This window comes from Argiope bruennichi, chromosome 2 (assembly GCF_947563725.1).
Source record: "Argiope bruennichi chromosome 2, qqArgBrue1.1, whole genome shotgun sequence".
NCBI classification, from domain to species: domain Eukaryota; kingdom Metazoa; phylum Arthropoda; class Arachnida; order Araneae; family Araneidae; genus Argiope; species Argiope bruennichi.
In genome coordinates this window covers 137,342,064-137,368,307 of record NC_079152.1, presented here as the reverse complement: position 1 = coordinate 137,368,307, position 26,244 = coordinate 137,342,064, and the positions used below count along the sequence as shown (strand labels likewise).

The window sequence follows — 26,244 nt, the reverse complement described above, 5'->3', positions numbered from 1 at the left end:
TTCAATAATTTTACCAACTGTAGCAAATTTATATGGCTGATTTCACGAAAACTTTTTTGTTAAGATTTTTTTTTCTTTCAGTTTCAATTTCACAGGATTTTATGCTTGGACTTAATATTAATTAACTTACTTTTAGATTTATATCTTTCCATCATAATCAGAGTAGTTTTGACTGATTACAGTGTTGTACTTTATGAAGTAACCGAATTCTTATGCTTACTCATAAAGTAATATTTAGTTGATGAAAAAGGATTTTAATCTTTTCTTTTACAGCTACTCGGTTTACTGCAAGCAAGGACTTTGGATATCTTACTTTGGACATTTCACACACTTTGGCTGAAGATGCAGGCATTTACACATGTAAAGCAACAAACAAGAAGGGAGAAGCAGTTACAACTGGATCTTTGAAAATTATTGATGGTAATTTTTTTTCTAAGTGAATGATATTTCTTTGTAATAGATAAACTAAAATTTTACTAAGTTATTACCTTTCCGAGGTAATAATAGTTTCCAAGTTGAGGATTGAAAAGGTTCTAATTAGATTAGATTTTTTTTTTTTTTTTACTCTTACTAATTATTGTATTTAAAATGTTAAACATGATTTTCACCGTATGCCTTTCATAATAATTTAATTTGTGCATTTCCTAAATTGTTATGAAAACTGTATTGTGAACTGTCTATAATCCACTTTATATGTAAGTTAAAATTTTTATGTAATTAAAATAAAAAAGATAACTTATTGTTTCAAAAATATACTTTTCTAAATTTGACATCATTTTCAATTTTAGATAAGGAATACGTCATTGAAAGAACTACTCATCCAATGGGTCAGGAGGGTCTTTCTAAGGTTCGTGAAGTTGAGCAGATGTATCTCTCTAAGTACCAGGTGAGGCTTTTTAAAATTTTTATTCTGAAATCTCTATATTGTGTATACATTTCTTTGACATTTTTCATTTTCTTTATTCCATGCCTTTCATGAAATATATTTTTGCATAATGTTTTCATATTTGTATGTAACATTGTATAATGATTTTATATATATATATTTTTTATGAAGACTCACATTGAAGATAAAGAGATGCAATATCCAAAGCCTTACTTTGTTGTACCTTTGCAAGAAAAATATACAGTCAACGAAAGTGAAAGTTTGCGATTGGATTGCAGAGTGGAACCTGCAGCTGATCCAAAACTGTGCATTGAATGGTTTTTCAATGGAAAGCCTCTTAGTCTGGGTAAGAATATATATATGTATATCTGTAGATTCTCAGAAAATATTAGCCAATATAAATCAGACGTTCAAATCCTTCTTTATATTTTTAAACTACTAATATTTTAGATGAAATTAGTTTTTTTATTTGATTCCTTACAAAGCTTTAACATATGAAATTTTATAAACAATTTTTAACCAAGCGATTGTTATTGCATTTTTTATACTCCATCTACAGACATATTTGCCATTTTCTTACTTAAGTGGCTTCCTTTTTACACTTTAACTTTTACATTAATAAAAAATATATAAATAATATTCAATTAAATTTCTTAATAATATTTTTCAAGTTCTAGAGATTATTTTCTATAAAACAAATCTTGTATAAAAGTACTTACTCTGCTGTTAAACTGTCATTCCTCCCGTCATTCGGAATGAAAGAATTGATGTCATTTTAAAATGAAAAAAATGTTCTTATGAATTCTTTTAAAAATTTTATATACTAATAATGAAATTGCAAAAATGTTTTTATACGTCATTGTTTGATTGAGAATGTAAATTGAAAAAAAGGAGAAGCTAAATTTAAGGATAAAGGAAGCTAAATTTAAATAAATTTCTATACACTTTGAATAGAAATTTATTTACATATAATTTATTTATATATTCTTTTTACAGGCACTCGATTCCAACTCACAAATGATTTTGGTCAAGTTGTTCTGGCATCTACTGATATGTGGGGTAGAGACAGTGGCGTTTATACATGTCGAGCATATAATGCAATGGGCGAAGCTTTTACTTCTACTACGATCCATTGCATAGGTATGTTTGACTATAGCTTCTTTAAAAAAAAAAAAAAAAAAAAAAAACTTATATAGAGCTGATGATTTTATTGAATCGTTAAGAATAAATAAATTTTGAAGTTTCAAAGATTAATGATACTTTATTTCTTGCTACTTTTAGATATACTTTAGTTAATTTATTATAAAATGTATTTATAATGAGTTATTCTTGTTTGTTTATCACTAACACTAATGATGTCATTCTACCATTTTCAAATACCTTGAAAAATTTGAATGTATAGTATTTTTTCCAATTATATTTGAAAAGGTAAAAATCTTATTGTGTTAATATAAACTAGAAATTTTACAGTTTATAAAAATAACTATTTGAAGTGAAGAGAGCATAGAAAACTTGATTACCGGGAGAGCAAGCTATCGATACTCCGAGGAAAATTTGACAAGTCACCATGGTGACAAAAAATTATGTGTTATGCCTGCCATCATTTACTCTCACTGAACTGCTGATCAGAAAAGGGACGAAATGATCGTATAATGTCCTAAGCTAGATTTGTCGTCGCTATGCCACTGTTCTCTTTTTTTACAACTCATCGTCAATTTCGATGCTATAAATTGAAATAAATTTATTATGACAATGTCTTTTCAGTTTCTTCAACTCTAATACTCAAAGAAACTATTATATTCTTCCCCAGTACTTCTTCCTCTTCTCCATTGCTATATACTGCGCATAGAATCAAGTCCTTGAAGTAGTTAATGTGGGTAACTTTAAGCTTCAAAGAGTTGAGTGGGTTGTGCTGGGTAATAAATGAAATACTTAGAATGGTTGCTCTTATTAAAAATGTGTCTTAAAAATTGTTTTATGTGAATTATTTTACATCTAAAATCTTTTAATACTTTAAAGTAAATTGTCTAAAGATACAATTTAAAAAAAATATGCTTTACATGATAGTTGTTTGAAATTGAAATAGTAAAAAATATAACAAAAAAAATATGTTATTAAAGAAATCAAATAGAAATTTCTTTGGTATAAAAAATAACTAACTTTAAAATATATAGATTGAACATTCTTCTTTTTATTTACAAATTTAAAATGCTTCTAAATATAGAAACATCCATATTTTTTTTTTTTATTTCTCTCTTCACATCATTTATTGAAGCAAAAAAGTTATTCATTTAATATTTCGATTTATAAATTATTGAAACAAACTGTATAAATATATGGCTACTTTCCTTGCGAAAAGATGTTGTGCTTAACCTCATATTTCTATTCCAGCCAAAGGATCCATCTATGAAGGAACTCTCCATCCAGAAGGAGAGAAAGGTTTGGAGAGTATCCAGACCCTCGAGGAATCCCTCTTGAGACCAACCGATCAAGCTGAGACTGAAGAGAAGGGACACCCACCTGTATTTACATCACGCTTCCAGAACTTGATCAATTTGACCGAGGGTGACATTGCGCACTTTGAAGCCACACTTGCTCCTGCTGGCGATCAGACTATGGTAGTAGAATGGTTTTTCAATGGAAAAGTTCTTAAAGCAGGTAAGGTATCCTTTTCTCCCCTTATCCTTTCATTTTTTGAAGAGAAGATCTTTATAAAAATATTAAATACACAAAATGCCCGTAAATCACAATTATAGTATAAGGACATCCGTCATATTAAGATGTTCGCTGATCTTTAATTTTAAGTATGAGAATTAATTATTAAATTTTAAAAATCTTCTACAAGTTAAAAAGTTTTTTTTCTCAATCAAATTCTTAATATATATAACAATAAACATAATTAGGACTTAATTTTTAGAAATATAACTCTGAAAGCTATCAAGTTGTATTTAATAGTATAATAGCCACAGAGGTTTATTGGGTTGCCATACAAGGCGAATGCATGAGAGTTTTTGACTGTCTAGAGAAGCAAGCAGAGTGGCTGGGGCTTCTCTTACAGATCGTTATCGCTTTTTGTTGATAGACAGTAGGAAAAAAAGCCGAAATGGAAATTCAAGGGGGCGACATAAAGAAGGGAAATGTGATCCTAGGTGCTTGACTAAAATCGATAGACTTCTTATATAAGGAATTAAAAATGCAATTTGTGTATTGTGTTCCCTTCTTCTTTTTTTTTTTTTTTAAAGTTTATAACTTATAACCTTTTTTCAGAGAGAAGCTCTGAAAGTTCTTTGATGTGTTCCGAATTTTGAACATTGACACTTTTGTAACTTATTGAGTTACTTTATTTTATAAGTGCATGTATAAAGCAATATATTTTTACCAGGCAGATAATTTATTATAGTATCTAAAATCAAAATAACACGAAATAAATTATCGAATGATTTATTCTCTTATATGCTCAATGAATCATCTGAAAAATAGTAAAAGAATTAGTTTAAAGCATGAAACATAAACATCTTTTAAGAGAGTGCAAAACTGGCTGCATAGAAGCAGCATCAAATCAAATAATAACACATTTATGTATTGCTTTTTTCCAAACAGGTCATCGTATTCGAACTGTGCATGCTTTTGGAATGGTAGTGCTTGAGATTCTGGGTGTTGTTATTGAAGACACTGGTGAATACACATGCAGAGCTACAAATAAGTGGGGAAGAGCTGAAATAACTGTGAAATTAGAATGTGTTGATAAGTTGCAAGGACAGAAACCTAAATTTACAACACAACTTCGAAGCCTCACTGGTCTGAAAGAAGGTGAGAGTGCTCACTTTGAATGCCACCTCATACCTGTTGGTGATCCAGCGATGAAGATTGAATGGTTCCATAACGGAGTGCCTATGAGGCATAGTAAGTATGATTCTATTTTTGATTCATTATTTTAATTTGAAACAACTGCAAGCTGATGGGAAAAATTTATATATATATATATATTTTTTTTGGGGGGGGGGACCTTTGTTGTGTTTTAGAAATTGTCTTTAAATTTATTTTATTTTAAAATAGTTAAAGTTAAGTTTCATAAAAAATAATTCGTAAAACTTTAATTTTCTGTATTATTTAAATATCCGATTACAGGTTTGAAATGGCTAACATCTGATTCTTTAACATTGAATTACAGGTTCACGTATTAAGACCTTAAGCGACTTCGGCTATGTAGTTATGGATATTTCATTTGTCCATGTTGAAGACTCTGGAGAATATGTCTGCATAGCCACTAACAAATTTGGCTCTGACACAACACGCTGTACTATTGAATGTACAGGTATGTGAATATCCTATTTTTTCCCCATTCCATATGTTCAAGTATTAAATTTTAAAACCATGCATTAATTATAAAAATTATATATATATATATTTCCCGGTAGGGTGAAATGTAGAAAAAAGGACTAACGAATACCAATTATTTTTATAAAGGGGAGAATCAGTATATGAATCATTTAAGAATATTAAAAATTTAAGATACTCTAATGTGCAGAGTATAGAACTAACTTTTATACTTATTTCCTAGAATAAATTGCCACAACTATAAAGGATTATAAATTTTCATCAAAAAGAATATTTCACTTTTATATATATATATATATATATATATATATATATATATATATATATATATATATATATATATATATATATATATATATATATATATATATATATATATATATATATATATATATATATATATATATATTTAAAAAATACCTTTTTGAGGTGGTGCAAAAAAGAATCTTCTTAAAATGTCTTGAATTTTTTTTTTCATCTCATTTATTGCTAATTTTAATTCTCTAAATCTTTAGTCACTTCTTAATTTTTTATATTTCTCTGTGTTTACAAAAGTTACGATCTGGAAATAAATTAAATATCGCTTCAATGTCGAAGTCTTATATATACGAAATTCTTAGGAAATAAAAATCTAAGCATAATCGTAAAATAGCATTAGTTTCCATTAGTATTCCAATAGCATTAGTATTAGTTTCCAAACTTTTTTTTCATAGTTTTTCACTCATCAAATAATGATAGGAACATTTTGTATTCATTTTCTAGAAGAATATTCATAATTTTTATATTTGTAGAGTGAAATTTAGCTTTTCACTTTTTATTTTTGCTTTATTTTACTTACTTATTTTTGTAATTTTAGGTCATGGTAAGATCTTCCGAGATACTTTGCAACCCCAGAGTTTGGAGAAGATTGCCGAGTTGGAAGGATCTCAGGCTCTTTACAAATCTCAAATATCTTTGGACTCTAAAGTGCGCGATGCTCCTAAGTTCACCCAGCATACTAAAGATATCTCCAATCTGGTTGAAGGACAAAGTGCTCATTTTGAGGCTTATTTGGTGCCAATTAATGACCCCAACCTTAAAGTTGAATGGTATTTTAACGGAAAACTTCTAAGTGCAGGTAAATGGATTTTTGTGAGATTTTGAGTACAGTATTTTAAAGTTAGACTGCTTAATGTATACTATTATTTATCATAATTTAAATCATTATTAAATTAGACATCTGCACTTAAGTTTAAATAATTAAAATGATTAATTAAAGATTTTCAAACTATATTTCATATTTGAAGTTTGACAATTCTAGTGGTACTGTAGAAATTGATAACAACTTCTAATTTTCTTTCAGGACATCGTTTCAGAACTTTCCATGACTTTGGTATTGTCATTCTTGATATCCTGTATTGCTACGGCGAAGACAGCGGTGAATACACATGCAAAGCTACAAATAAGTATGGTACTGACATCACAAAGGCAACCTTATCATGCCGATGTAAGTGTATATTCATATTATAAATTAGTTATGTACATTTTTACACTATGCAAAACGATTATATGTTAAACATTTTAAAGTAACTTTTTAATAATGAATGAATTTATTTATGATTAATATCACAAATGAAACAGTATAAAGTAACTTTTTAATTAATCTTAGTTTTTATTGTTACTGTAACAAAAACTAATTCGGTATAGCAAATGCAATTCTCCAGACGGTATCAGTTATTTAAAAATAATGTTTTTAAAGTCATATAATAATCGTTACCCTATTTTTTAATGAATTTTTCAAATTGTTAATCAATGAATTTTGTTGCCTCCAACGACTTTCTCAGCTGTCTATTTATTATTGCACATTTTCTGAAAGAACATTCATGTCATTTTCAGCCAAAGCATCCATCATTCTGGATCCCCAACTTCCAAAAGAAATGGCAGATAGCAATCGCCGTATTATGGAGCTTGAGGAACATTTGTACCGATCTCGTGCCGAATACACCGAGGAAGTACATTTGGAAGCTCCTCGCTTCACGGTGCCTTTGGAAAATGTCACTGATCTGCGAGAAGGAGAGAATGCTCACTTGGAAGCTCGTCTCATACCAACTGATGATCCGGATCTTAGGGTTGAGTGGTATAAGAACAGCAAAGCTCTCAAAGCAGGTAGAAGTTCTTTCCTTTTTTCCTTTATTTTAAGATCACACTGTATTAACACAAAATATCCAACAGCATTAATTCAAATATCGTTACGACATAGACCCACTTTCAGACTATCGATTCATACAATATCTTAGATATCGTACAATACCTTATGCTAATAGCGTAGAAATGAATTTATACTTTCAAAGAACTTTTAACTTTTATCGAATTCAGAAAAGATTTTAATTTATTCATGTTCTAGATTTAAGTTCGTTCATAAACAACTGATTATTACATGAATTTATTGTATGCTTATTTGAAATTTATTATTTGTATTTTTACGATTTTTAAAGCTGTATTATTTTTTTAACTTCTGATTTCCTCATAAGTAAATTATAAGTACTTGTGCTAAAAGGACTCATTATTCTCAGAAATTAATTTGTTTTCTGATTTTTTTAGGCACTCGAATTCGAACTATCAATGATTTTGGTTTTGTGGTATTGGAAATCAGTCCAATCTATCCAGAAGACAGTGGACTTTATTCTTGCAGAGCTATTAATAAAGTTGGGGAAGCTGTTACTACTTGCACATTGAAATGTTCTGGTAATTATAATTATTATCGATGCTTAAAATTTAATCATGCTTTTAAAATGTTTTTTGATTGATTCCAGTTTTAAATTTTAGGTTCATAGGGTTAACGATTTCATAGATTTTCTAAACAATTGTAGAGGTTATTACAGTTATTCAAATGTACAAATTTCGAATTCAGTGTGGATTTTAATGACATTTATAAAATTCCAATAAATTGGCATTAATTATTTATATTAATTAAAAATATTTATTTTCTTTTACTCAATACGTCTCTTAGTATTTAAGAAATAAAAATTCTTGTCACTATATGTTGTTTCTGCAAATTTTCATAAAGTCTTAACTTTGTATGTTTATGCCAAAATTGTCTTCATTTTGTATATAGCTAATTATATAGCAAACTATAATGATTTTCAATTTTATTTTATATTGATACATGAATATCTCTAATTATTCATATATCCATTAAAATATTAGGTCGAAATAAAATTCTCATGTTATCAAAGCACTCTGAAAACAAATTATTGCATATTTATACTGTAGGAAAACGCAGTATTATTATGGACACTCAGTTACCATCAGGAATGGAAAGTATGGAGAAGATAGCACGATTTGAAGATATTTCTTCTGCTCGTATTGCTGAACAATGGATGGATGTGGAAGTGCAGCAACCACCCAAATTCCTCACCAAACCACAGGATCTGGCATTATCTGAAAACACTCTCGCTCATTTCGAATGCAGACTCACACCAGCTAACGATCCCACAATGAAAGTTGAATGGTATCATAATGGCAAATCACTCATTACGGGTAAGTTTATAATTTAATTTATTCCCATATTGATTGTTGATAGTGCGAAAAAATTACATAAAATTCTTTACAATAATCGTGTATTTGTTTTTCCAACTAGGAACCCGTGTAAAAACCATTAGTGACTTTGGTTATGTTATTCTGGAAGTGGCTGGAGTATTCTCTAGAGATGCAGGAGTGTACATGTGTAAAGCTACAAATGCTTATGGAGAAGCTAGTGTTAGTTGCAAACTTTCAGTCAAAGGTAACATAGTTTTCATAGTTAATGGCTTGTTTGTTATATCGATTTATTCTATTGTACTATTTGTAACATATTTTTGAATTTTTTAAAAAAATATTTCCTTCGGTTTAAAAATTTGTAAACCTATGATAGCATTATTAAGTATTATTTAATTATTAACTTTAAAGTTTTATTTAAAGAAATAGTATTAAAATATTATTTAAATTATAATTACATATAATGAATATAATAAATTAAATGTTTTTTTTCCTTTAAAAAACTTATTTGGGCCCTTGATGAAGTTTTGACATCATAATTATTTTCCAATTAAAATTCCATTTGTATTCTTTTATAGTAGATTATAATTCTCTTGCTATATATATATATATATAGATGTTACAGTACATGTGATTGATTGGGTAATTACATATAATTACCGAGTATTATTTATGATTTCCTTTAAACGCATTGGTGATTATGGATAATCACCGGTAATTGTACATAATTACTAATTTATTATATTTACCGCAACACATAATATATCTGATTTATTTAATGATTTGCTTTATCTAAAATCCATTTCTTGTTAATGTTTTTAGCCAAAGGTTCAATCATCATGGAACCACAATTGCCCACTGAATGGCGATCTGGCACAGAGAGCCTCCAGAGGCTGGAGGAAGCCATGCACCGAACAGAAGAAATCATTATCGATGACGATCGCAAATTGCCACCCAAATTTATTACGCAGATTCAGAATCTGGAGAACAAGGTTGAAGGAGAATCTGCTCACTTTGAATGCCGACTGGAACCTGTGGGCGACCCAACAATGAAAGTAGAGTGGTTCTTGAATGGAAAACCCTTAACGTCAGGTATGTAGATATTAAATTATAATTTTAGAAGAATTTTTATACTGTTCTGTTTCTAATTTCTTTTTAAAAAATGCATGTTTTTTGTGTGATCTGTACCCATAAACGATTTTTAATTCATTGTAGTTATTATAACAATTTATGTAAGAACATATAAAAATTTTAATGAATGCAATAAAATTTTGATTTTAAGCTAATAACAGAATTCTTTATTTGTTTTTCAATTTGAGTTGCGACTGGAGATGGTAAGAATCGCTAATGCTCATGTCCTGGTATTGTCTGAAAAATTAATTTATGATCCTGTTCGTCATGTTTGCTTTCCAGGTGGATAAGTCATGTATCAAAATCTTGGTAACATGACTACCGGCGAAAGCATTGTCCATATAAGTTGAAGTATAATAAATGACAATAATGTTCAGACGTCTTGCAAAGAGCATAACGTCACGTAATAAGTCAATTTTTCTGATAACTTTTGGCCTCATTTGAATTAAGTCATTTTTTAAATGATGTTTCAAATGTTCGGTAAAACATAGTATATCATTTATGAACAAACGCTAATGACATGGCATTTCTTGATTTCAGGAACCAGGGTTCACACAGTTGATGACTTTGGCTTTGTAGTGCTGGATATTGATTGGTTATTCCCTAGGGATGCTGGTGAATACATGTGCAGAGCCACTAACAAATGGGGCCAAGATACCACAAGGGCAGTTCTGAAAATCAAAAGTACGTTGAAACAATTTATATTTCATTCTATTTCAATTTTTATCTTTAAAAAATCATTCCAATGCTAATCTTTTTTTTAAAATTAGTTTGAAATCCGATATAAGTTTGGTAAAAAAAAGTGTTGTTTTATAGCTATTACATAAGCATAGTAGGGTGCATTAGCTTTTTATGATGTTTCTGTATATCTCAGTTTGTTAAACTTTAATGAATTACAAATTAATAATTTTTTTCCCCGTAGGCAAGCGTGATATCATAATGGACACCCAATTGCCAGAGGGTATGTCTGCCGACAAACTCAGAGAACTGGACTTTCCACCTCAGCAAGAGGTTCCACGGGAAGAATTCGTTCCAATGCCACCTAAATTCATTACTCAAATCCAACCTCAGGAAAATCTGCAGGAAGGAGACAGTGCGCATTTCGAGTGCAAACTGGAGCCTGTCAATGACCCCAAGCTCAGAGTGGAATGGTACCACAATGGAAAGCCTCTGAAATCAGGTGAATGGAAATTCTGATCTAGCTTTATTTTGCATTTGAACTATAAGAACAGAAAATTTAATGATAAATTTAAGTTTCATTGTTTTCAAGACAGCTAGTCTTTTAACATAAGATGACTTCAATTAATTAATTCAATTTAATCAATGAATGTTATTAAATTGTATTAATTAACAACAGTTCACGCAATGAAATAGGAAGTTTAATTTTGGGAAGTAACTAATGCAATGATAAATTCTGTTTTGTATTAAAAAAGCAAAATGCTATTAAAGATTTGAATCTTAGATTTATATCACAAGCATATAAAACATTTTGTTAATTGATGATAAGTATATGAAATTAATAGGTAAAATAGCTGCTCTTAAAAGTTAGATCATTAAAAATATTGGCCAAAAATAATAAAATCGAAATTTATATATAACATCTCAGAAATTAAAAAAAATATGTAGTAAAGTTATTTATCAACCATTCCTCTTTTTAATAAAAAGTTATTTTGTTTGTTTATTACCCTTTATGGTGACTATATTATTCAGGTATAATTTTTTACAGAAAAGCAATAGTAAAACTTTTTTTTACCAGTCCGATTTGTGTCTCTAGACATTTTAAATACGATTAATTTGTGCTAATTTTCTTTTTGTTAAAAAAATTTTAAGAATTTTTTTTTATTATTTTTTTCCTTGTTAAATCAATTAGGCCATCGTTTCAAGACAACTCATGACTTTGGTTTTGTTGCTTTGGACGTTTTATATATATATGCCGAAGATTCTGGTGAATATACTGCCCGGGCTGTCAATGATTACGGCGAAGATATTACTAAGTCGACCCTTAAAGTCAAAGGTATGTATAATATCTAAGCAATTAAAGATATCCATATCTAAATTACCCATAAGGATTCCATATTTTTATTTCCTATGAAAATATGCTCATTTCTTTATTAAATATTTTCAGCTCAAAGACTTCTGGAATATAAAACACAACTTCCAAAATCCATGGAAGCTGGTGTTCAGAAGATAGCTGAAATGGAAGCATCTTGGCAGAGGTATGCGTTACTTACTTTCAAAATTCAATATTACATTTCATAACCATTAAGCAGTTTGACAATTAGAGTTTATTTATTATAAAGTTCTGAATGAAAATTACTTCTTTTAAAGCAAAAGAATGAGAAAAAAAATATAGAGATCTGTGCTTCAAAAATAATAAATAAATGTTTTAAAATTTTAATTTAAAACTCTAATTTCGAATCATTATTTGTTTACTGATATTTTTTAATAGTGCATAGTCTGTTTGTTTGCACTGATTATTTTCTAAATTTGTGTTATATTAGAAAAAAGGGGGAAATATAAAATTTTTCTCTTTTTCAAATTTTAGCAGTGGAAATTCTTTTTTGTAAATTTTAGCAAAGGAAATATCCAATATTACTTAATTTTCAGCTTTATTCATTGATTTGGTAACTTTTAGACCATAGTGTAAGATTTTGAAACTATTGTTTTGAGCATATTCAAGTAATAATATTTTTATATATCATTTCTACATTTTATGAAAGTACAAATTAAGTAATACGGAAATTGAATGAAATTTATTAATAAAAAATAAGTAATAAAAATTAGCAAAATTTATATATTTTTTAAATATTTTTCTGCAGAGTGATAACAGAAGAAGAAGTACCACCTGAGAAATGTCGCCCAATGTTTGTTATGAAACCTGAACCTCAAGTAGTCACTGAGGGAGAATGGGCCAAGTTCTGCTGCAGAGTCATTGGAAATCCGAGGCCGAGACTTATGTGGATTCTAAACGGAAAAACAATAGGACCTGTAAGATGTCATCATTTATTCTTTAGTTCAACAGCAAGAAAGAAATATAATTGTATATGCTCAGCTTTTTTACGTGTTTGAGCATCTTGTGTTTAAATACATTACCATACAAAAACCTTGCTAAAAATTGGTAAACCTTATTGATAGCATTCTTTATAACATTCTAATTAATTCATACTTAGCATTTGAAAAACTAAAAAAAAAAATTATTCGATCCTCTACTTGTTTGCATCAGTATTTATAATATATCAAAATTAATATTTCCAGATAATATATTTTCATGTTTTCATTCTGCCAAAATAGCATAAGCTTTTGTTGCAGTTAATAAAATTGCTATGATATTTTTGAATAAAATCGGACAGATGACAATATTATTTTTTGAATGTAGCTCGGAATTTGAAATCTAAACTTTATTACTGCATATTTTAAAGTATCGGCTTAGGATGTAAGAATATTACTCAAAATGCTAATCCTGTCAACATGAAGCAGTTATGAGTCTGCTTTGGTAATTTTAAATAATACTTACTACTACAAATAATATAAATTAATTTATCGAGAATTAATCTAGAGCTTGAAGCATCAAAATCCTGTATATATTTCATAGATCATGTATGTTAAACTATATTAGTTCAAATCAATTTTTTCCTCATTATATGATATGAATTTTGTGCAATTTTATTGTTTTATTTTACATCTGAAATACAAACAACAATCTTACAAATCGAAACCTTGTCTCTAGGGATCTCGTTATAAATTGACCTATGATGGCATTTACCACTTAGACATTCCCAAATCAAGGCAATACGATCAAGGTAAAGTCGAAGTATTTGCCCGTAATGGAATGGGCGAAGCGTACTGTTGGACCACATTAGAAGTGAGACCAAGGCACGATGACTACAGAGTTGTTCTTAAAAACTCTCCGAGGCGTAAGTTTTTTGTCTTTTTCTGTATAGTATTTAATACAGAAAAATGAACAGCAAAATATATTTATGTTGCTATGGAAAAAGAGTTTAAAAACATTTTTTTTAGTTTATTTGAAATTTTAGCATGATAGTTAATATCTGCAATGAATTTTTCGGAATTTGTTACTTTTAAATATCTAATAAATATATGATTTATACTATTGTATATAATCATTAATCTAAAAACCAGTTTTAAATTAATTCTTTCTGCCAAATCCTCAAAGCATTTTTCTCTTCAGTTCTCTAATAGAATTCTTATTTAAAATTTTAAAAAAGTGCTAATAAAATTTAATATGCTACTAATTCTTGCTTTTTAGTTGCTTTTAACTGACTTATTATAATTGATTAATTCTGATTTGTGTATATCACACATTATAAACAGATATCTAATATGAATTAACATATACTTAATTATCATTCTTATAATTAACATATGCTTTATATTTAAGCTTTTGTTTTCATTATCAGACCTGTAGCAAACTTTATAATCAAAGCATGAAAAATTTACTTTCACTTCTGAAACAACAACACTAATGCTTTATCGTAATGCTTAGAAAATACTTTACACTAACGCCAAAACTATTCAAATGAAGTTATTCGTGTGCGTTAATTAAATAAATAAACACCAAAGTTTACATCAAAAAACTTCGCAATACTCAATTGATGATGCTGGAAGATATATGCTTCATAGTTCCATTCCTTGAAGAGAGGCAGCCTGCTGAAAGGGAAAGCGTCGCCTAACAATAGGTATGGTCTATCTGCTTTAACTGCTTTTAATAACAAATGAATACACATTGTTTAAGTCATATTCAGTTTCCTTTTTACAGAATCTAAGAGTTATCGAATTAAAGAAATTATGAATAAAGACATGATAATTTGGATTTTTTTTTATTATTATTTGTGAATCCATTATTGGAATGATTGAAATGATCTTATATTGTCAATTATGAATGGATTTCGGAATATGAAACTTATTCAGAACAATGTGTCTTTGTTTGTTTTGCATGGCTTTGCATGATTAAACTTTTAACTGATTTAACTAATTCTTCTTTACATTAATTCTAAAGAAAAAACTATATGTTTGAAGTTCTATACTTCAGTAAATTGTATTACTTATTTTTACTTAAATTTTATTACTTAAAATTTGTTTTTGCTAATTTTATAAGTGTTTTAAGTATACTTCATGAATAGATAAATGATGAATTCTTTACTGAAAAGAATTTTCTGAAGGCATTCTTTCCTTGACTTCACTCTTTTTTTTTTTTTTTTTTTTTTTTTTTTTTTTTTGTATATGGCAAAGCCCCAAAACTTATATAAAAGATGAAATGCTTTTTTTCCCCACTTCCTTCAACTGTTGGATTTATTTATTACTGAATCAGCAAATAATTTTTTAATTCTATATTTTAATCTTTTAGATGAAGTAGAATATAATAATTTGTTTTAGAATGTATTAATATTATATTGATTTATAAATTATTATATTATTATAAATATTTTGTGAACTTATTTAAAATTTGCACATATAAATGATGGAAGAACTTTGAGTATCAGAATTACTGCTGCCAGCCATTGCAATATACCTTGGTTATTGTTTTTTTTTTTTTCATTAACAGTATTAATATTATATTGTTGATTAAAAATACTTCAGGCCATGTGATAAAATTTCATAGTAATTGGTCACCTTAATGTTTATGAGCTGATTACTCTATAAATGATTTTTTTAAGCTTTTATTGTTACATTTTTTTATATTTTCTTGTTTTAATACGCCATATTTTAATATTCTATAGCTAATTCTGCAATAAATTTTTTTCTTTTGCTTTTCTGAATATTTTTCTTTATTGCACACTTTTTCTTTTTTTTTTTTAGAAAACCTTCTATAAAAATAAATTTACAAAAATCCATTTTAATATCAAACTACACAAATTCTGTTTATAAAAATTTAAGCTTTTTATTTCCATTTCCCTTTTTGCCGATTTATTTTATGTTCTTTTGAAAATTACAGCTTTCACGAAGTAATTCTGAAACACATATATGGAATAAGAAGATGCAGGTTAAGCTTCTAATGTTTTTTTTTTTCCTATTTAATATATATCTTATAAATTATAATTTTAGCTTGGTATGATGCTGAAATCAAATCCTATCAGAAAGTTAGAACAGAATGCGAACTGGAGAAAGTATTTGAAGAAAAACTTACTCCAGGTGGTACTCGCATAAATGTATGGCAAACAAAAGAAGATGAAGAAGGTACGCAATTTCTTATCGATTATCTAACTATATTAATGTAATTAATAGGCAATTAATTGATAAATTAAATTTAAGTTATCGTTACTTTACTCAATATTCCAGCAAATAAACATTATAATTGAAATACCTTTGATCTATTTGTTTTTCCCCCTTTATTACTTGGCAATGAAGTGCTCATAAATTTCTAATATATTTTGTTCTCCTAAAATTTCCAAAAAAAAAAAAAAATGATATTTTGGTGATTATTTAAGCTTTTTAAATATATTTTAGTGTTTTTTCTATTAGTTATATGAATGTATCTACTTTATTTTTAACAATATAGGAACAAATAACAGAAATAATATAAATAAAATTCATGTTTCAAAAAATACATAAAAATTAGCAAATTAAAGAAAAGATAATTATACGATGCAAATACCTGATATAAATACTATATTTCAATCACAATGCGTTAATTCGCAATACTTTTTTTTTTGTTATCAAACTGGTGATAGAAAACCTTTCTGACGTTTCTTTTCATTATTAAATTCTTTAGGAGATCATGTAAAAGAAATCAAAAGGCTAGAGGAAGAAGACACGAAAAAACTTATTCCTGAAGTCAAACGGTACAAAAGTGAAGCTATGTATGTAAGTACACATCATTATAAGGTATTTTACAACATAATTCCTTATTAATTTGTGAGAAAATTTATCATTTTCTATCATAACGATTTTAAATGGCTGTGAGTTTAATTTCTAAATCTTTTTTTTTTTTCCTCTCTTGAAGATTGACCCAGTTACTGGAGAAAAGCGAACTGAAGAACAATCACAAGTCTTATATTTGGCTAAAACTTATCAGGAACAAGCAGAAATGTATGTATCAATCAATGCTTTTGTGATATTTTTTTCTGATTCAAGCCATATGTATCTATACATGTATAGTGGTATTGAAAAGTGTTTTCTTAATAAATATCTATATTTTAATCTTTCGAAATTTAAAATACAATTTCTGTTTTTTGGTGTTCTGGATTTCTATTAGCCAAGTAATATGTAACTCTGTACCAAACTTATTGAAAAATACCGATTTTAATGCCTTAAGTGCAATTGTTATTATTATTTAGTTTGTATATAGAAAATGTCTGAGGGCTCCCCTCTGGGACTGTTATTTATTTATTTATTAATACATTTGTAGTGACAGCCAGAAGGTGAAAGTTCCTCGTTTGCCATCTTCCCCACAAGAAAGCTCTGTCTACGGCAAAGAAGTTCACGTCTCAAAACAAAAGCAAACTCAAAAAGAACACAAAGGAGATTTAGAAATAACTCGTCATAAAACTGTGACCGAAACAAGGGAACAAGAGCACAAGGCTGTCACAAAGGAAAGAAAAGTCATCGGTGTTGTAGTGAGTGTCTGATTTGCATTTTTATTTATTTTATAATAATTTATGAAATTAAAACTGCGTCTATTTGTTAATGGTACTGCCATGTTCATAATGGACAAGGCATAATTTTTAAGGTAAATATATGATTGATTGTAATTATTATAAATCGATTCATTAATATAATCTAATTGAATATAATTAATCTATGAAAAACTAAAACTATGGTAATAACATAAAAATAGAGTAGAAAATATATTAAAAAATTCTGATATTCACTTTGTTATGATAAAGTTAAAAGTTTTTCCCTTTTGATTTAGTGTGTTTCTAATATTAATGTTCCTTTTGATGGCTTTTTTTAATTAATAATAAACGAATTTTTCTCTTTACTCCTCTCTACTCTAGCCTGAAACAAAACCGCCCATGTTCACTAAGAAAATTGAGCCATGCCGTGCATTTGAAGGCGAATCTGGAAAATTCGAGTGCGTTTTTACAGGATCTCCAGCACCCCAGATCACATGGTTTAGAGAAAACTTTCCCATTAAAGATTCCCAGGACTTCCAGGTTATTACATTTCTTTTGCATATAGATTACTTTTCTGAGTACCTGCCAATTATTTCATTATTTTGAATGCATCTTTTCTCCTGGTTACAATATGGAATGCATTGCAGTTGTTGCAGGCACACATATTCAAATTTTTTTCTTAAAAAAAAAGTTTTATTTCTACAAAATATATCTGTGTGTATTTGTGGGAGGGAAAAGACTGTGAAATTGCTTTAAGAAAAGTTTTAAAAAATTTACTTAAATGCTTTTAATTAATCACTAAATTGAGAATTCTAAATGTCTTTTACAGATAACAACAACTGATACAACATCCACTCTTATCATCAGAGAAGTATATCTGGAAGACAGCGGAGTATTCAGTGTAAAAGCTGAAAACAGAGGGGGATCAGCGAAGAGCTCTGCCAATTTAGTTGTTGAAGGTAAAATTTTCCCATGTAATACTATTTTTAAATTATTCCACTGACAAATTGAAATTAACAAATTATACATTCTCATAATGAATAATGAATGATGATAACTTAACCATAAATCACAAAGCATATATATTTTTTATTTACCCATTTCTTTAGACCAATTAGACGATTTTTATGTACTCAATAAACGTATCATTATAGTTACCAATATCAGATAAAATGATACTTTTTATTGGTCTTTTTTTCCGATTTATTTTTATCCATAAATGGAGTCTATTATAATTAATCTCACTAGATATGCATTTTGTTTTAATACTTTGAAATATTCCACTGCAGAACGCAAAGAAGAAGTCCGAGGAACTATTCCTCCCAGCTTTGTGAGGACTATCCAAGATACAACAGCCAAAGTTGGACAGCTCGTCAGGTTAGACGCTATAATTGCAGGATCAAAACCACTAGATGTTTACTGGCTCAAAGTAAATTTTTTTTCTTTTTTTTTCAAAAAAAGTACATTGAATACTTTTAAAATGATTAAATGAGTTCCATTAATTTCTTCAAATATTAAATGTACTGTGCAGTTACCAATTAATGTAATGCATGTTACTATTTCATGAAAAATTTTAATAAATGTAAAACGTATATTTCCTATATGAACATAAGGACCACTGTGTTTCCTTGTACATGTTTTATTTTTCTATGAATTCTTGATAATAATATTTGATATTCATTCTGAAAATAAACAGATCAGAGTTTTCAAGCATTCATTATAGATAAGATATACTCCGCCAGTTTATGAGTTATTTAATATAAAATTGATTAAATGTGCTTCAAAATGCATGTTCTAACTATCTTTAAAATGAAACAAAATTTCCAAAAAATAGACATAAAAATTATGATTTTCTAACAAAATTTTATTTTTAAAGAAAAGTTTTCAGATTTTAACATATTTAATCAAACAAAAATGAAAACCACAGTACATTCTAGCATTAATTTACTTATTAAATATAAACGAACTCGTATTCATTCTTCTTATTACAGTGAAATTTCTACCCTTTTTATGAATATCTCAGTTAATAAAAGTTACAATTTTAACAAGATATTGTTGTAATTATCTTTACGAATTATTGTTAGCCGGTTGATCATTTACAAACAATAAAACTCTCGGAGAAATTATTACTTCTGGGAAATTCTTGTGGAGTAAAGAGAATTATATTGTAATAATCAAAATTATTGTTACATTGCTTTATATTTTCTCCAATTTTTTTTTATTGCTAGATTTTTAATCACCAATATTTAAACATTTTTATCGAGGAGAAGATTATAATTTTGTTTTACAAGTGAAACTTAAATTTTTATCTACTTAAAAACTGTTACATCACTTAAAGTTATGTATATAATAGAAACTGCCAAGTTTTCTCATATTAAAAAACTTGATGATCTCATTGAAATGAATGAAAGGTTTGTTTTGAAATTTATATATAATGGTGATTCGTTTTTCAGAATGGCAAGAAAATCGTTCAAGATATCACACATAAAACTTTAGAAGAAGAAGATAAATATACTTTGATGATTTTGGAAGCAACTACCGAAGATGGTGGATCATACGAATGCGTCGCTATAAATAAAGTTGGAGAAGCTCGTTGCCAAGCCAGTGTGCAAGTTCAAGGTGAATCTGACTATGCAAAATATAATTAAATCGTTGTATTAATTTAATATAATATTATAATAGCTGCTGAACAATTTAAATATAAATTACAATTTAAATTAAAATCTATTTTAAATAAATTAATCATATTTTAAAAAGATACAAGTACAAAGTCGGAATTCAGAATTGAATATTTATTGTATTTTTTTTTCTTATATGTTTAGCTGCTCCATCTGCTAAAGCTAAGGCTGCTACTCCCAAAAAGACAGATAAAAATGTAAAAGCACCCGAATGTGTTGAGCCTTTAAAAGATGCTACTGTAAAAGAAAGCCAGCCAGCTGTGTTCCGTTGCAGATTCTCTGGCTCTCCAGGTATTTTATATTTCTACTTTAATTCGCAAACCTTATTTCCTCTTTGTTCTGTGTGTATTCGGAGAATGAGGTTAAAAAGTCTGTCAATGTCTTTTGCTTTTTTGGCTATTTGTCTTTACTTGGCATAACTATATTTTTCAATTGGATATTTAACAAATTAAATGCATCGCTTTCTTTAAATTACCTTTTTCAAAAACTTTTACTTTTCCTTCAATAAATGAATATTCCAAATTTAATAATGCAGATAGTGTAATAAATGTCATTTTAATGTTTTATTAAAACAATTTCTTTAAAAATAAAATGAATTATTTTTTTAACATGCTATCTTTAGTGAGAAATAATATTTTTTTGTAAGAACTTATTTTTCAAAGGCCTTTTATTTTAATGTTTTTAGCACCTCAAGTCAAATGGTTCCGAGGTGAAATCTTAGTAAAACAATCGCGATATTTCCGAATGTCTGCGGAGAATGATGTCTACACCCTTCGCATATCGGAAGCTTTCCCTGAAGATGAGGGTCAATACAAATGTGTAGCCACCAATTCTGCAGGAACAGCTTCTACAAGTGCCAACCTTCGAGTTATTGGTGAGAATCCTTTTACAATAATTTTATATAAGCATTGTCAAGTATTTGGGAGAAAATTGGAAGAAAATATCATATATAGTTTAAGCTATCAAGATTTCTTTCAAAATATAAAATGAAATTATTTTTAGTTCATCATATCAAGTTGTCTTTCTGAATAGGAGTCAAAACTTTCAAAGTAAAATGCTAATAGTAAATAATGTAACTAAAGGTGAAATAGTAGTTTTGTAAACTTTATCTCTTGTAATGTCTTGCCATATCTTATCATGTCTTATAATTTTAATTTAATGGAAATAAATTACAGAAACAAGAGAAGAGGAATAATATCAGAAAATGTTGTCTGAAAGTTGAAATGGGTTTTTCAAGTGAGGTCTTTGGATCCAAATTTTTTTCAAGTTAGGTCTTTTACAAAATTTTTTTTTGGATCCAAATAACTTTTTTCAAATATTTTCAATTTTCAAAACATTTTATGCCATTTTCACTTGCATTGCTGAATTATTCCATCTTTAATCTAAATGCTACTTATAATGTGAAGTTAAGAAAGATATCTATAAACATATAGCTTCTTTTTTTTAAAAAAAATTATTATTATTATTGGTGTTCTAAGTATGTTGCTAGAGAAACTGTTACCAAATTACCTTTAATCGCATAAAATGCTTGAACTTATTGTCTTTTTTACTGTGCAATAATTATTAAATATAATTCAAATGTGTAATTAATTTTGTCTGTATTTTATTAACAGTTCCAGAAGTAACTGAAGTTCCTCCTGCTTTGAGTCCTTTGGCTGATCTAACAGTACCAGAAGGCTCACCAGCACGTTTTGTAACTGCGGTTACAGGAACTCCTACACCTAAAATCACCTGGTACAGAGAAGGAACTGTAGTGAAGCCAAGCCATGACTTTCAGGTAATTAATTTTTTCCAAATTTTTTAAATATTCTTAAATTGAATAACATTAAAAATTTTATCGTTTCAGAAATAATTAATAAAAAATGTAAATATTGTGTTTCTAATTTACTATTAGCTTTACTTAAATTTTTAATATTAAAGTTCTAAATTAATTATTAAAAAAGAAAGTACTTTTCTATAATGCTTCTTTCTGATTAGGAAATTCTAAAGCAGAATTTCATGGATCTTGTGAAATTATATAAGATGAAGGAAATACATTAAAATTCGCCTTATGAAATTCGGGAAAGTCATAGATAAATTGGTTTTTGTTATTATAATATTTTCTGTACAAGATTACCTCAAAAACACTTGTTTTATAAACACAGCTGCATAAGAATATATTTATCGAAAATTAATAGCAGCTCATAATTTCTTTATACCTATACACATCATAAGATTTGATGTTATGAACTATATTAATATATTAATATTAAATGTAATTAAATGCTATTTGTGGTTTTTTTTTCTTTTTTTTTACTTTGGTTTTAAATTTATACATTAATGTATTGAATTTCTATTCAAAATTAATATTTGAGCTTAAACAAAATATATTATTTCAAAAATTAAATAGCCTAACTGAATTTCATATGTTTTTTGTGACAAAATTGAAATAAAACATGAAACAGATAATTTTAATTTTAATGGTTTGTGATGTGATTGTACTTAAAATTTTTACCTAGCATACCTTTTTTTGAAGCTGTTTATTAAAAAAGAAAAGAATAAAGATAAGAGATCCAAAGTCATATTCTGATGATTTTTTTATGCCTTGTGAAATAAATAATGTGATATTTTCTGACAAAAATACTGTCTCATACTGGATGAAATAAGAAAAAGCAAATGCATTATATTACTTGAAACTATTTTGGAAACAGATGGCTGGATATTTCTGAAGAAAACTGAAAAATATTTTATAAGCATATAGTTACATTTATAGAAAATATATTCTTTCCTGTGATTTATTGTAATTGATTTTAACAATTGGCTGAGTTTGGCATACAGATTTAAATTGATTACATTAAAAAAATACATTTTGAATATGATAATTACTTATAGGCTGAATGTAGGCAAAATTTCTACTAAAAGTTACATTCAAAAGTTGTTTTAAAAAATTATTTGATCAAATGACAAACAGAGCTTAAAGAACCAAAACGTTTCGACCGGCTACTGTTCCTGTAACGATGAGCCTATAGTACATATTCAAATATTGTTAATTAATAATAAGTTTTAAAACTGTGCAAGTGATAATGAGTCTTTTAAAAAAAAGTATACAATTCCTGGAAAATGATAATTTGATGTGGATTTTAAGAATTTGAATGCACATTTTATGTGAATATTGAACTTATGATTTTAAAATATATAATCTTGTCAGCAATAATTAATATTAATCACACTATATGTAACAGATGCAGATGACAGATTTACAATGGGACTTACATTTAGTTGTTTGTTGATAGCAGCTTAGAATTTTTCTTTTTTATTTCTATATAGTTTAGCCTTTCTTAATGCGATTTCAAGAAACATAAAACTCTTGATTTAGCTCGATAAAACAGGAATCCCAAATCATCTAATGAAATTTAAATATCTGCTGGAATCTGAAATTCACACGGATTCATCTCACATTGATTAGAAGCTTTGCAAGGATTTGGGACTCAATATGTAAAATTGAATTGATGTCAGATGACGAGACGAACTATCAAGTCAATTTTCAAGCATCCATGACATAACCATGAGACAGGGCCTGATCAAGCCTTCCAGGGGCCCTTAGGCGATGTAAATCTCTGGCTGTTTTCCTTCCGAATTATCAAAATCAACTAAGTATTTTATCGATTTTAATTAATTCCTATATATCTTTCCTATATATCTGACAGCAATAACAAAATGCTTCACGGCAAATCACCTTCTAAAAAGTTGATTTCAGCAATGAAAAGTAAAACGAGTCTTGTTTAAAAATAATTTTAAACAAATTAGTAAAAAAAAATTATAAAATTTATTTTTAACAAAATCTAAATAATATGTTGTAACAAGATTAGACTTTTCTTAAAATTATAGAACACCGCATTTTTTTTTAAAAAATTTATAAAATGACATAATATTGAACTTGCAAATGGTAATTAATCAGGAATGTTATTAGATTAAGATTACAAAATTAATATAAAAAATACTTGATTTTACTTTGAATAAGTCCAATTGTGCTCCACTATCATAAAAGGAAAGCACAAAATGAAATAAATTTCGAAAAGTCGCTGAAAATCTCGAGAGCGTGGGCATTCCTAAAGCTTTAACAGCCCTAGGCAATTGTCTATTTTGCTTGTTTTATAATGCAGCTTTTCAGTGACGGAAAATGATATTTCACTTGAATAGACTTTAAGTATAAAAGACCCACATAATGAATCTTTAAGGGAATCCTCCGGTTCTGAAATCGAATCGCTGCCATCGAAATGCTGACATCTACAGAATTTTTTTTTACAGACATCCATATCTAAGAGAAAAGAGTTATATATGCACATGTGTATCATCATACATGACATATTTTCATAGATGTAAAAAAAAAAATCTAAAATTTAATTTTATAAAAAAAACACACACCCTATTATTTGAATAGTCAAAAGCTTCGAAATCTCCTTTCAGATGTTCCAAGACGGTGGCTCATGCTCCTTAGTCATCAGACAAACTTATCCGGAAGACGAAGGAGTCTACACTTGCAAAGCCACCAACACCAGTGGTCAGGCTGAAACTTCTGCTCGCCTGACTGTTGAAAGTAAGCGCTAGACAGCAGTTTGGTCGATTTTTCATTCAATGCTTGCTTAATTTAAAGAAAATCAAAATTTCTCTTATACTGTGTACATATCTGTGTGGCCATTTTTGTCTATTTCATCAAGTGTTACGAATGCATGTGTGTATAAAAACTGTCAACGATCTTATAGCTTCCTAGGTCTAGATAAAGGAAATCGTTTTTTATGTGTGTGATAATTTTTGTAAAATAAGCGCATGTCTTAGAAATCATTTTATTTATCATTATTATTTAATCTGGCATTAAAGATAGATGAAGATGTATTGTTTTACTGAGAATGAAATGATTATTAAATAAAGATTTCACAGATTGAATTTTGAATCACAATTTTACGATCGTGTGAAAATTTCATACTATGTAATTTGTTATTTTAAATTAATTATATAAATTAATATCATAATTAATTTAATCTTTTCTCCAAATTTGAAAACCATGCTATTTTGTATATAATGCCAAATATATATTAATAATCCTTTAACTTCATTTATTGAAGAAATTTCTTGAAGAGACTAATGTCAAATTAAAATATCTGTTTCAATTTCAAGATAACTTTTATAATGTTTCTTTTTATAAAATAAATAGAAATATTTTGCATATATAATCTACATCTATTTTTATTATTAATTTTTTTCTATAAAAATATTTATTAGTATTCAATATATATTTCATTCTCAGTAAAAGAGAGTTGAACTATCTCTGAAACGCTCGACAAAAATGTTTAGTGTTTTTGTTTCCTGTTACCTGAGATTCTCTGCTATAGAAAGTTACAGCAGAATCCATAAGGATAATCAAAACAGACTTCAAGAAAATGTATATCTCATCAGATAGTTGATAAGTTCCTGATTATTTGTGCTTCGAAGAACATATTTCTCGAGATGGCATTTGGACCAACTTATACGTCATATGAAGAAGCAAATTATGTGCCATTATGTCTTAGCCAGAGAAAGAAAGTTGGAATTGGTGATTACTGTTTGAAAAAAATAAGAATCGCTGCTGCCTCATTCATCAAAGCAATGAAGCTGCTCGAAAGACGTACTCCAGATCTTTCCAGGGAACGTGCAAATCTCCTGCGAGTCTGCTTGCTAAATTTAGATGCTGGGTGTGAGCCAATTTTGGACTTCGCCTGAAAAGACATGGTTTCGAATTTCTTTATGGCTCCTCTTTTGCTGATGTCCAGGATCTTCGAAGCATTGTCTGCTATGAAATTGTTGATGCCAAAGATTTTATTTTGTTAACCTGCCTTCTGCTATTATGTAATGTGAAATGCAAATTAAAATTTCAATTTTTTAGAACCAAATTAAGATTTTGTCATTATTTCTAATTCGTCTTTTTAGTTATATTTTATGTTATTTAAAAGAGAGAGAGAGAAAGAGGGAATAATTTAGTAGCAGAAAAAAATTGAAATGCAGGATAGGGTTTTATTACTTCTAAAAATAAAATGATTTTTTACTTTCAATATTATTAACGAGGTGAAATATGTGTAAAGTTTAAACTTTAATATTGAAATTGTTA

At 27.9% G+C, this 26,244-nt stretch overlaps 1 protein-coding gene across 1 annotated transcript in view; it reads left to right on the top strand.

Moving 5' to 3' along the window:
* The window catches only part of LOC129962354 (titin-like), a 308,547-nt gene that overhangs the window by 175,674 nt on the left and 106,629 nt on the right, over positions 1-26,244 (top strand). Inside the window, 33 exon segments of the mRNA XM_056076101.1 lie at positions 274-420; positions 789-886; positions 1,058-1,232; positions 1,883-2,026; positions 3,278-3,544; positions 4,487-4,789; positions 5,058-5,201; positions 6,081-6,341; positions 6,567-6,710; positions 7,100-7,369; positions 7,805-7,948; positions 8,477-8,743; positions 8,844-8,987; positions 9,563-9,832; positions 10,412-10,555; positions 10,794-11,051; positions 11,742-11,885; positions 11,997-12,087; positions 12,691-12,859; positions 13,599-13,785; positions 15,935-16,066; positions 16,602-16,693; positions 16,833-16,918; positions 17,238-17,445; positions 17,827-17,985; positions 18,275-18,404; positions 18,735-18,874; positions 19,899-20,064; positions 20,268-20,414; positions 20,809-20,997; positions 21,737-21,900; positions 24,570-24,716; positions 25,593-25,788. Of these exon segments, the coding sequence (XP_055932076.1) occupies positions 274-420; positions 789-886; positions 1,058-1,232; positions 1,883-2,026; positions 3,278-3,544; positions 4,487-4,789; positions 5,058-5,201; positions 6,081-6,341; positions 6,567-6,710; positions 7,100-7,369; positions 7,805-7,948; positions 8,477-8,743; positions 8,844-8,987; positions 9,563-9,832; positions 10,412-10,555; positions 10,794-11,051; positions 11,742-11,885; positions 11,997-12,087; positions 12,691-12,859; positions 13,599-13,785; positions 15,935-16,066; positions 16,602-16,693; positions 16,833-16,918; positions 17,238-17,445; positions 17,827-17,985; positions 18,275-18,404; positions 18,735-18,874; positions 19,899-20,064; positions 20,268-20,414; positions 20,809-20,997; positions 21,737-21,900; positions 24,570-24,716; positions 25,593-25,788 (5,727 nt within the window).